This window comes from Prionailurus viverrinus, chromosome C2, assembly GCF_022837055.1.
Source record: "Prionailurus viverrinus isolate Anna chromosome C2, UM_Priviv_1.0, whole genome shotgun sequence".
NCBI lineage: Eukaryota > Metazoa > Chordata > Mammalia > Carnivora > Felidae > Prionailurus > Prionailurus viverrinus.
The window spans coordinates 26,777,660-26,790,875 of record NC_062569.1 but is presented as its reverse complement, the minus strand read 5'-3'; the positions used below and the strand labels follow the sequence as shown (position 1 = coordinate 26,790,875).

At 40.1% G+C, this 13,216-nt stretch overlaps 1 protein-coding gene across 1 annotated transcript in view; it reads right to left on the bottom strand.

Moving 5' to 3' along the window:
* COL6A6 (collagen type VI alpha 6 chain) overlaps positions 1-13,216 on the bottom strand; it is a 165,858-nt gene that overhangs the window by 71,039 nt on the left and 81,603 nt on the right. The window contains exons 19-20 of the mRNA XM_047873987.1: positions 9,824-9,889; positions 8,554-8,607 (exon numbers count right to left, since the gene is read on the bottom strand). Coding sequence (XP_047729943.1) covers positions 8,554-8,607; positions 9,824-9,889 — 120 coding nt within the window. The remainder of the gene's footprint in view (positions 1-8,553; positions 8,608-9,823; positions 9,890-13,216) is intronic.

The window sequence follows — 13,216 nt, the reverse complement described above, 5'->3', positions numbered from 1 at the left end:
ACTCTAATGAGTCATGTTGAGAGGAGAGTCTAAATCCTCTCCATCAGGAGGAAAAGAAATTCTCTCCACTCCTTTAGTACAAGAGTTTATCTGATCGGGTTTAATGCACTTCAGTCTCATTCAGAAAAATATCTACCAATCATCTACTACCCACAAAGCATATTGAATGGGAACCATAAAGATTACACACACACACACACACACACACACAGTTTGTGACCTCAGAGGATGCTCATACTTTGGATTTGGGGATGGTGAAGAGATAAATATTACAATATTTACAATGTATAGTATGGCAAATGCCATAAGAAAGGGGAAGATGGAAATATGGGTTTTGGAGAAAGCAATTATACCCAGTTTGTCAGATTAGAAAAATATTCCTACAAGATTTTTTTGTAATTAAAAAAATTTTAATGTTTATTTTGGAGAAAGAGAGACAGTGCACGAGTAGGGGAGGGGCAGAGAGAAAGGGGGACACAGAATCCAAAGCAGGCTCCAGGCTCTGAGCTGTCAGCACAGAGTTCAGCCCGGGGCTCTAACTCAGACTGTGAGATCATGACCTGAGCCAAAGTTGGATGCTTAGCCAACTGAGTCACCCAGGCGCCCTGAAGAAGATTTTAAGTTTATGTAAGTAATCTCTATACTAATGTGAGGCTTAAATTCATGACCCTAATATTAAAGAGTCACATGCTCTACTGACTAAGCCAGCCACGTGCCCTGGAAGATATTTTTGATCTGAGTTTCACAGAATGTATAGGAGTTTCACAGGTAGAAGAAAATGAAACAACTCTTTCTAGTAAAGAGTATTACTTTCTAAGTAATGAAGTAGAGGCAGGAAAATAGGAAGTGTATTTAATGGTGGCATTTCTAGGACAAAGGTGTCAGAAGAGAGGGGAGTAGTAGGGTTACTTAACTGAAGGGTTCATACTCCTTTTAGCAGAAACTACTGGCTCTCTTAAAGCAGGAAATGTACATGGCCAGATTTGGGCTATAAGTGGATAGATCTGGGTGTGGCAGGCACAACTTGAACCTACATTCAGTCAAAATAAAGAGCATCCTATATGATTTAAGGGATATGAAACAGGACTTTACATCCAAAAATTTTTCTCTGGTCCGTGGTCACAGTGTTTGAAATAACATCAATAAACATTTGGTGTCTGTGTCTTTAAGGTTCAACTTTGAAAGAGCTTGATTAAAATTAGTCATCTCAACATTGAGCTCCTGCTCCTTAGAGGCACTGGGGTGAGTAGTAGTAAGCAAAAATGACTTCTGGTCCTAGGCAGGAGTTTAGAAGCCTGACAGAGGATAAAGATTTTCATCTACCATTCATGCACATCATGGAAACATCTCTAGAAGTTTCATCTAGCACTTCTAGATGAAACTAGCTAGAAACATCTAGCACTTTCATTAGTGGCTATTTGGGATTTAAACTTTATTTAAAAAATTTTTAACATTTTATTTTTGAGAGACAGAGAGAGATAGAATGCGAGTAGGGGAGGGGCAGAGAGAGAGGGAGACATGGAATCCAAAGCAGGCTCCAGGCTCTGAGCTGTCAGCACAGAGCCCTACGTGGGGCTCGAACCGACCAACCGCGAGATTATGACCTGAGGTGAAGTCAGACGCCTAACTGACTGGGCCACCCAGGCACTCCTGGGATTTAAACTTTAAATGGAAGTCATGGGTTTGAGATGCCTTGGGTAGGTGTGAGAGACTGAAAAAAAAAAAAGGAGGGGGGGGCACCTGGGTGGCTCAGATGGGTGAGCATCCGACTTCAGCTCAGGTCATGATCTCACGGTTCGTCAGTTTGAGCCCCACATCGGGCTCTGTGCTGATAGCTCAGAGCCTGGAGCCTGCTTTCAATTCTGTGTATCCCTCCCTCCCTCCCTCTTTCTCTGCCCCTCTCCCACTCATTCTCTCTCTCTCAAAAATAAACAAACACAAATAATCTAGTGAAGAAATGGGCAGAAAACATGAATAGACACTTCTCTAAAGAAGACATCCAGATGGCCAACAGGCACATGAAAAGATGCTCAACGTCGCTCCTCATCAGGGAAATACAAATCAAAGCCACACTCAGATACCACCTCACACCAGTCAGAGTGGCTAAAATGAACAAATCAGGAGACTGTAGATGCTGGAGAGGATGTGGAGAAATGGGAACCCTCTTGCACTGTTGGTGGGAATGCAAACTGGTGCAGTCGCTCTGGAAAACAGTGTGGAGGTTCCTCAAAAAATTAAAAATAGATCTACCCTATGACCCAGCAATAGCACTGCCAGGAATTTACCCAAGGGATACAGGAGTGCTGATGCATAGGGGCACTTGTACCCCAATGTTTAGAGCAGCACTCTCAACAATAGCCAAATTATGGAAAGAGCCTAAATGTCCATCAACTGATGAATGGATAAAGAAATTGTGGTTTATATACACAATGGAGTACTACGTGGCAATGAGAAAAAATGAAATATGGCCCTTTGTAGCAACGTGGATGGAACTGGAGAGTGTGATGCTAAGTGAAATAAGCCATACAGAGAAAGACACCATATGTTTTCACTCTTATGTGGATCCTGAGAAACTTAACAGAAGACCATGGGGGAGGGGAAGGAAAAAAAAAAAAAGTTAGAGAGGGAGAGAGCCAAACCATAAGAGACTCTTGAAAACTGAGAATAAACTGAGGGTTGATGGGGGGTGGGAGGGAGGGGAGGGTGGGTGATGAGCACTGGGTGTTATATGGAAACCAATTTGAAAATAAATTTTATATTAAAAATTTTTTTAAAAAAAAGAAAACAAGGAAATAGGGGAGACAATTCCACAATTTTGCTTTAAAATTTTTAATGTTTTAAATGGGGAAGATTAAATCCCAAAATGTCTTAATGTTGGCCCATGGGCTTGCAGTTATGTGGTAACACATCCAGACAGCCGAACTTACCTGTGAAAGGAAACGTGAATGAACACAGCAAGAAAGAAAATATCCCCAAAGACATCCTGGGAGTAAGAAGACCCAGAACAGGATACTCAGTCTTGTTGGTCTCACCTAGCCTGGCTTTGGTAGTTTAGCCGAGCCCACTTTCTCAGATAGATATGGACTGATTTGAGACACAATCCCCAGGGAAAAAATCAGGGCATTTTTAATGGCGAAATATCACATTAATACTGAACATTAATGGCAAACACTCATTCACAATGACGAATGACTGCCTGGGGGCACTTCAAGCTGCCTCTACAGAAGTGCCAAGAGAGATGAAAAGGGCAAAGCGTAACAGCCCTCTAGATGGAATAGGAGTGAAGGCCATGTTTTAGTCTGAAGCTACAGTTGCTTCTCATTATCCATGGCACAAGAATCTGTTCTAATTCTCAGTAGATCTGCGCTCAGAAAGAGCCAGTCTCCCATTCCTGCCTCCCTGCCCCCAGCACTGTGGCTTTCTGGCCCTGATCCTACTCCGGACCCCTACCCCAATCCAATCCGTTACAGACTGCTGGCAGAGCACCAGTTACAGCTTATCACCCCTGCAGGTCTGTCCCCCTCTACAACGGTGGTTTCAAACCGCAACATGGGGACTTGGCAAACCCCCTTCTCTGGGAACATTTGGCAATGTCTGGAGATGGTCTTCACTGTCACAAGTTAAGGGTCCTCCGGGAGCCTAGTGGCCAGGGATAATACTAAACATCCTACAATGCACAAAATAGCTTCCCACAACAAAGAATCGTCTGGTCCAATGTCAACAGTAGGTTGAGACACCATCTATAGAATCCATAACATGATTCTAGGTTCCTTGAGAGCAAGGATTATGTCTTATTTGATTTTGTTGCTCTAGTGGTTAGTGGAATTGTTGGTACGTTGTAGGTGTTCAGTAAATGTTTGTCACATGAATCAAGGCCAGATTTGGTCAAGTGCTGTTATTTCCCTGCATGCCACACTCTACCCCTGACCATCCTCCAATCACTTCTCAGTTCAGCAGAATCCTGTTGCACCAAGAAGTCCTCAATGCCTGCTATCTACCTACATTTTAGAATTCGTCAGTCAGTGGTATAGATTTTTCTTCCTTCTGAAAGGATGATAATGACTTTACTGTTACAAAAATGATACATACAGATATGTAAATATTCAAATGCAGAAAAAAAGAATAAAAATTTAAGTCATCCAAAATCCTCCATCTAGATATGACTATTATTAACATTTGGTAATCATGATCGCTTACATCTTAAAAAAAATTTTTTTTAATGTTTATTCGTTTTTGAGAGACAGAGTCAGATCGCGAGCAGGAGAGGGGCAGAAAGAGAGGGAGACACAGAATCCGAAGCTGGCTCCAGGCTCCGAGCTGTCAACACAGAGCCTGACATGGGGCTCAAACCATGAACCATGAGATCATGACCTGAGCTGAAGTTGGACACTTAACTGATTGAGCCAGTTGCCCCTCCTTACATCTTTTTATGCATTTACAGAGTTCTAAATAGTAGTACTTTTGATTAAAGAGGGATCATGGTATTTATGCTATTCTAAAATTAAAATCTTACATTTAATTTTACTTGAATTTAATAGAAAAACAAAATAAATGGGGGCTATGCTACTTGTAGTTTTAAAGGCTTTACCATGTTAATTACTTGTATGTTCACAGGCCAACTTGGGTGGGCATAAAAATCTTGGATCCCTGGATTTCCTTCAGAACTCTGTAGCTATTCTATGGGACACCTGGGTGGCTCAGTTGGTTAAGCGTCCAACTTCAGCTCAGGCCATGATCTCACAGTCTGAGTTCGAAACCTGCGTTGGGCTCTGTGCTGACAGCTCAGAGCCTGGAGCCTGCTTCAGATTCTGTGTCTGTCTGTCTGTCTCTCTCTCTCTTCCCCTCATCCACTCACACTCTGTCTCTCAAAAATGAATAAGTGTTGGGAAAAAAAAAAAAAAGAACTCTGTAGCTATTCTACTGCTCTCCCTTTTGGCCCCAAATGTTGTGAAGAAGGCTGAAGACAGACTGAGTTTTCTATTTTTCCTGCTTGGAAATTCTCCTGATTCTTTCTTTACATAAGCAGTTTGGCAATTTCACTAAGATGTAGCTCAGTGTTCCTGTTTTTGTATCCATTTTTTTTTCTGAGTCAGAGTATGCCTTTCAAACACCTCCATATTCGAGCCGTTTTACAAAAAAATTCTTTTTATTATACTTCTGAATATTTTTTACATTCATCTGTTTAACTTAGTAATACAAATTATATTACTCCTCACTGTTGGCTCTCCACTGTCTACCTCTAGCACAGCTTCTGTGGCTTCCTGATTACCATATGCCCAATTGTATTCAATCTTATTTATTCTAATTTGTTTGTTGCTTATAACCTATCTTAGACTTTCATTGCTCCCCAAACACTAGCAGCTTACTTTCTTCACTTTCCATCATCCTGTCAGTTCTTTAGGCTTTTTTAGAGTAATCATATTGCCTTAGTTTTTTTCAGACTTTAGAGAACTATTTGCCAGAGGTGTTCTACCTTTCCCTTGAATAGTTCCTCTTCTAATGAGGGTTTGTTTGTCCTTTGCTCATGTAATTTTCCTCTTCTTACTATGCGTAGGTCTTAATTTGTAATCATTTCATAATGAAGATTAATATTTTTGATTATTAATCACTTTTGATAAGGGCCACCTATTTACTGAATACCTGTATGTGGTGTAGCTGAACCTGGGTCAGTAGCTTTGATATAGGTATGTTGAATCAAATCCTTTCTCATCATGAAGTATTTCTTCTACCTCATGGCTACCCTTTTCCTTCAAATGTGGGCATTTAAGAGATTCATGGAGCTCACATAAAACCCCTCAAATCATACCTCTCTGTATTGTTATAGTCACCATTTCTTCAGTCTTTAGAGCCTCCATGGCCCAGACTGCTGGTTATAGATATTAAAAATGAAATATGCTTATGTTACTATTAAAAGCTGAGAACAAACTGAGGGCTGATGGGGGGCAGGAGGGAGGGGAAACTGGGTGATGGGTACTGAGGAGGGCACCCGTTGGGATGAGCACTGGGTGTTGTATGGAAACCAATTTGACAATAAATTTCACATTAAAAGAATAAAAATGAAATATGCTTCAGTTTCCCATGATTTCTGCCTCCTCTGCTATACTGCTTCTATGTATATTCCCTAATCTTCTCAAAACCTGGAAGCTACTTTCAGAAAAACCTGATCCCTGCTTCAGCTTATCAGCTTTCCAAAGCCTCCCCTCATTAGGATCTAGATTTAAAAAGAATTGGCCAATATTTGCCATCACGTGTGGCTTGAAGTTGTGGTCATTCTTTGTTAATCTCTTTTTAAGTTGTGCTCTTTTTGGTAAGTTGCACAAAACGGAATAGTAAAAAAAAAAAAACCACCTTGACTTTGCTATCTTTAGTTGGAAGCCCTAATTTTACTCCTTGATGACATTGCTGAATCTATAACCCAAGACGGGGCCATATTTCTCAGGAGCTATGCAGTTTAAATAATATATGGTGATTCTATGTTAGCCTCTAGTGAGACTATAGTGTCTATAAAACAATAAAAGTTCATTTCCCATGCCAGGAAATCTTGGATGATATTCTTTAAGTTCAAAATATTTTTCCAGGGTATGTAAGCTGGCTACACCCTTTTAGAAAGGGAAATGAATAGCAAATGTATTTCTTTATCTGTAGGTGCATTAACACAGCAGTAAAGTACTTTCCCAGCAACCAAATTCTGCACATTTTAAATGTAACTTCTATTTTCACTTCCATTTTCTCTGCCTGGCGAAGAAGAGGAGTGTGTTTCAAGCTACAAAAATATTTTCTTGATGAAGTATAATAGCTAGTTCTATGAACTTCTGCTCAAAAAATGCAATGCATAATAAATGCAATATATCAAACCAGTTTTTATTTGTGTTCGATAAATAGCACAAATAATTGAGAACGAAGGTGGAAGGAATTGGAGAGAGCTAGATAACTAAGAATGGAAAGGAAATGCTGGAAAAGAAAAAAGACAAGTCTAAGTTAGAACCCAGTCCAGGCATTTAAGTGTATTTTATTGAAGTTATCTCTTCTTATTGGATAAAAATTTTCATTTATAATTTCTGTGCTCTTTCAAGAAGTCAGGCACAGAATCTTTTTTTAAAAAGTACTCACTGAAAAAAATACAACCAAACAAAATAAGTAAAAAAGACCCCAAAATGTTAAATCAGCAATTTCATTCTTAGTATTTAGATAGTATGGAAGTTCCTCAAAAAATTAAACTTAGAGCTACCTTATGATCCAGGAATTCCACTTCTGGGTATATATCCAAAGGAAATGAAAACACTAACCAAAAAAGATATCTGCATCTCTGAGTTCACCGCATTACTTACAATAGCCAAGACATGGAGGCAACCTAAGTGGTCCATTGATGGATACAGAAAATGTGGTATATATACAAAATGGAATCTTTTATTCAACCAAAAAAAAAAAAAAAAAAAGGAGAGTTGCCATTTGTGACAATATGGATGGACCCTGAAGGCATTATACTAGATGAAATAAGTTAGAGAAAGACAAATACCATATGGTCCTGGTAATATGTGGAGTCTTAAAAAAGCAAAAACAGAAAAAAAACCAAAAACCTCCAAAAACTTAACTCTTAGACACAGCGAACAGATTAGCAGTTGCCAGAATTAAGGGGTGGTGGGTGGATGAAATGGGTAAAGCGGTCAAAAGGTATAAACTTCCGTTTATAAATAAGCCATAGGGATATAATGTACAACATGGGGGACTGCAGTTAATAATACTGCATTGTATATTTGAAAGCCGCCAAGAGAGTAGATCTTAAAAGTTTTCAGCACAAGGAAAAACTGGTAACACCATATGGTGATAAATGTTAACCAGACTTAAGGTAGTGATTATTTCACAACCACATATACATATCAAATCATGTTATACACCTGAAGCTAATAGGTTATATATTGGCTATATCTCAATTAATACTACATATATATGTGTGTGTGTGTGTGTATATACACACACACATATATACACATAAATATGCATATACATACACACACAGGTTTTAAAATTGAGCACAAATAAAAACCAGTTTAGCATACTGTATTTATTATGCATTGTATTTTTCTGAGAAGTTCATAGAGCTATTTTACTCCACCAAAGAAATATTTTTGTGTCTTGGAACACACATCTTTACAAGGCACAGAGTATGGAAGTAAAGACAGAGGACTTATGCCAGGACTCACTTTCCTAACGAGCCATAAAATTCAGCAGAGGAATAGAGTTTTGGACTTAAAATGACATCACTGGCACCCTCAGCTAGCAGAGTGAGTAGGCCAAACTTTCACCACCCTTCCCCTAGCGGGCTGCTTTCTCGCTCACTTTGCCTCAGCCTTTTCTCCTGATTGGTAATTTTCCCCGCAGCCAGCACCTTCCTGCCTCAGCTTCGGGGGCTTTCCACAAGCGCTTTGCCAGCTCTGTTCTCAGAGGTTTCCCAAGTTTCCTCATGGTCATGCGCCCCACTACCCACAATCAGCCATTTTTATAACAGTATAGGCTACCGGAGCAGTGGGTCTCCTTGTATAGAACGGCTCTTACTGTCTTTCTTCTGGAGCCTGGTGTTCCAGGGGGGCCTGGCCAGCCTCTTCTACCCTGTCAAATGAATAGACATATGGGTTACAATAATTACACAGCCCTGACACACTTCCTCTTCAACATCAGCTTATGCTCCAGGGAGGGTGGATGGGTACACACCAACTAAAGAGTTATTCTCCCTTTGGAGTGCTCCCACTGGTTATAAACCATATGTCTATGTGGGCAATGAGGAACTACAGGACAAAATGCTAATGCATGGCTTCGTCTGTTCATCACCACTGTATAACTTGTTTGGGGTACAAGTTATCGAGTATTTAAATCAAACGATCCTCACTGTGTTGCCACAGAGTGGCTAACTGAAGCATGCCATGTGTCAAGCTGGTTTGGATTTCTACCTTTGGACTTCGTGTTCTGTTTTGTCAACCTTTGTAGATTAACATCCTTAGGTGAAAAAAACCTCACAATACTCCTAAGTCTTCCCAAAAGAGAAAATGAAGGAGAAATTATGAGTTTATAAGGAGATGTGTGAGACTTAACCTTTATCACTTAGTAAAAACGACAAATAGCATACGCTGGTTTATGATGTGGCAGGTTACATCATCAGTAGGCTGTTGATCCTAGTTTGTAGATGAGAAAATTGAGGTTTACACAAAGTGGCCCAAGGCCACAGAGCTGGTAAGGCACAGAGTATTGAAACAGGACCTGGGCCCCTCCCCAAAGTAAGGTTCTTTCCACCCTATCAGACGTCTCCTCCCAAGTGAAGTCACCAAGGGAACTTTCTCATCAAGAAGATACAGAGAAACACATTTTCCAGATAATTATTTTTAAAAGTCTGAGAAACAAGGCAAGATGATCCAATTATGATCTCTGAGGTTTCATGAAATTAATCCCAAGAGACTTATCTTGAGAGTATGGGCTGTATGGATCTACTAGATCTTTTCCTTTTTATCAGGAACTATGAATAATAGAATGTCTTCTTAGGGTATGTGACTTCTGGACCCTGGGAAGGCTAACAACTCATTGATTAGTTTTTCTATCAGCTAGACCTACATTTTATGTTAGAGCTTAGACATTTGCATTCATAAATGAAGACCTCAAGGGTAGGGCTTGGTGAAGCCCATCACCCCAAATTCAGAAGAACAAGAGTGCGTTTCTGGAGTCCTCGAGTAGCAGATAAGGAGGAGGACAACATATTTCTGCTCCTAAAAATATTCTTTCTGTATCAAGTAGGTCACATCCTAACAAGGTTACTCTCAAATGCCCACATAATTACTTGTCTTCCACGTTCTCCTTTCAAGCCCTTGGGTCCTTCTATTGTGCTGTCAAATCCAGGAACTCCCTAAAAACCAGAAAACAGAACAATTTTGAATATTTCTCCTTAAAAAGGTAACTGTCTATAACATATTTACTCACTGCCCACTGCCCGCCCCCACCAAAAATTGACAAGAGAAGTCCAATCCATTTGAAAGCATCAACAGGAAAATATTACAAATGGCTTACACGTGATTTCTTTTCCTCCTGTGCTCTGCATTGTCAGTAGAGAGTGGGGACCTAAGGTGAATGTGTATGTGGGGAAGCAAGCGCTCACCATACATTTCTTGTCTCTTAACTTTTGTTCTTCTTTCCTGGGGTTTATGTTAAGTCTATACTTGAGGGTCGGTAGATTTTTACTCTCCCTACTTTTGGGAGAAGGCAGACGTTTGTAATGGGTTCTACCACAAGAAAATAAGTACACCGGGCAACGCTGAGGACTGTACCTGCCACCCATTCCCTCTTTGTCCTCTTGGATGCCTGGTAAGCCTTCTAGCCCCATATGGTCATTCCTACTTTTCCAATTTTCAGGAATTTCTGGAATCTCGCATTTTGCCCAGTATTTACACACACACAGTCCAGCAGGAACTCATTGAAAACAGGCAGATGTTGTGGGCTAGTATCCTTAGCAGGCCAAACTGAAAGTTTTTCGTGGGTAGTTAGGACCACCAATAGAGCAGTATCGCCATGGTGCTAGGATAATCAATTGAGCGAGTCAATTCAGTCAGTAAACTGAGAGGGGACAAGAATTATCCAGTCCTGCTGAGTGCCAGCTGTTGGGCTGTTTGGCTGATAGCAGCCCAGATTACCTTCATCAATCAATAAGTAATTTGAGATCACCAACAGGGAGGTGTCATTGTTCCAGATGCTTAGAAAGATTTTTAAACAAATAGTCTATACACTCACAGAGTTTATAGGCTAAGAGAGCAAAGAAGATGAGTTTAGAATTTACTTTATAACTAAGATTACCAGAATTTATGTGAAAAATTACTTCTCTTCCCCACATACCAAAGCCAAAGATTGTATTCTACATTTTCTGTTTTATTTTTAAGTCTAAATATTTGTCTGTTAAATTCTCCAAGAGGAGTGTAACTTAATTACAATATTAGGAGAATTGTATTTTGGTGAAAATAGGAAAAGAACGGTAATGTAAAATCCAAAATTTTATTCCATCGGATGTAACACAACTTATTGTGATCCAACTCCAAACTATTTAATTGAAGAGATGACATTTTAAAAGTCATACACTAGCACATTCCATAGAATAGAGCATCCTAGTTTGCATGTGGACCCATTGTTTGGTCAGTCTGGCTAGATGATCTATCCATTGTTGTAAATGCAGTATTAAAGTCTCCTGCAATTACCACATTCTTATCAATAAGGTTGCTTATGTTTGTGACTGTTTTACGTATTTGGGGCCTTCCAAATTCAGTGCATAGACATTTATAATTGTTAGCTCTTCCTGATGGATAGACCCTGTAATTATTATATAATGACCTTCTTCATCTCTTGTTACAGCCTTTACTTTAAAGTCTAGTTTGTCTGATATAAGTATGGCTACTCCAGCTTTCTTTTGACTTCCAGAAGCATGATAGAGAGTTCTCCATCTCCTCACTTTCAATCTGAAGGTGTCCTCAGGTCTAAAATGAGTCTCTTGTAGACAGCAAATAGATGGGTCTTGTGTTTTTATCCATTCTGATACCCTGTGTCTTTTGGTTGGAGCATTTAGTCCATTTATATTCAGTGTTATTATAGAAAGATATGGGTTTAGAGTGTGATATGTGTAGGTTTCATGCTTGTAGTGGTGTTTCTGGTACTTTGTGGTCCTTGCAACATTTCACTCACAGAGTCCCCCTTAGGATCTCTGATAGGGCTGGTTTAGTGGTGATGAATTCCTTCAGTTTTTGTTTGTTTGGGAAAACCTTGATCTATCCTATTCTGGATGACAGGTTTTCTGGATAAAGGATTCTTGGCTGCGTATTTTCCGTGTTCATCACATTGAAGATTTCCTGCCATTCCTTTCTCGCCTGCCAAGTTTCAATAGATAGGTCTGCTATTACCCTTATGTGTCTACCTTTGTATGTTAAGGCCCGTTTATCCCTAGCTGCTTTCCGAATTCTCTCTTTATCCCTGTATTTTGCCAGTTTCACTATGATATGTCGTGCAGAAGATCGATTCAAGTTACGTCTGAAGGGAGTTCTCTGTGCCTCTTGGATTTCAATGCCTGTTTCCCTCCCCAGATCAGGGAAGTTCTCAGCTATGATTTGTTCAAGTACAACTTCAGCCCCTCTCTCTCTCTCTTCTTCTTCTGGAATTCCTATGATACAGATATTGTTCCATTTGATTGCATCACTTAGTTCTCTATTTCTCCCCTCATACTCCTGGATTTTTTTTTTTCTCTTTTTGTCAGCTTCCTCTTTTTCCAAAATTTTATCTTCTAATTCACCCAATCTCCCCTCTGCCTCTTCAACCCGCACTGTGGCTGCCTCCATTTTATTTTGCACCTCATTTATAGCATTTTTAAATTCATCATGGCTAGTTTTTAGTCCCTTGATCTCTGTAGCAATAGATTCTCTGCTGTCCTCTATGCTTTTTTCAAGCCCAGCAATTATTTTTATGACTATTATTCTAAATTCTTGTTCTGTTATATTGCTTAAATCGTTTTTGATCAGTTTGTTAGCTGTCACTACTTCCTGGAATTTCTTTTGAGGAGACATCTTCCATTTCATCATTTTGGCTAGTTTTCTGTCCCTTATCATTTTAAAAGCTTGTTGTGTGCTCTGAACCTCTTAGCAGCCATTGAAACCTCTGTTTACTCATCTGACTTCCCTGTGTGAACACCTCCTCGTCCTCCAGGATTTTCAATGCCATCCTTCTCAAAGAACTCAAGAACTTATACACGCAGAAATTTAATTCTGAAATTAGTATTTGGGTATTTTCTAAATCTCAAGCTTTCAGCCCCAGCTTATGTGCTTCCCATCACTGGGTCAGCTCCTACCTCCATGCCTCCCTCCTTTTCGTTTTCATTTTCACTTCCCAGCAATGTGGGGAGAGGAGACAGCTGAAGATGCCATTGGGCAGGTGCACCGCTGTGCCTTCTTCTGCACCTCAACCTGGGCTCCACTGGGTCGCTCCCACTAAAAGAGTACAGCGCCCCAACCACCATACAGACCTACAAACCCCGTGAGGAGGGAGTGGGCGGAGCAGGCGTGGACCTACGTGTCACTCGCCTGGCAGCCACACCAACGTCCAAACGTCAGCTCCCCTGTTTGGTCAGTCCGAATATGAATTGTCCAGTCTGTCAATTTCTTCCTATGCAACTGGACCAAAGAGCGTCATCTAACACAAACTGATA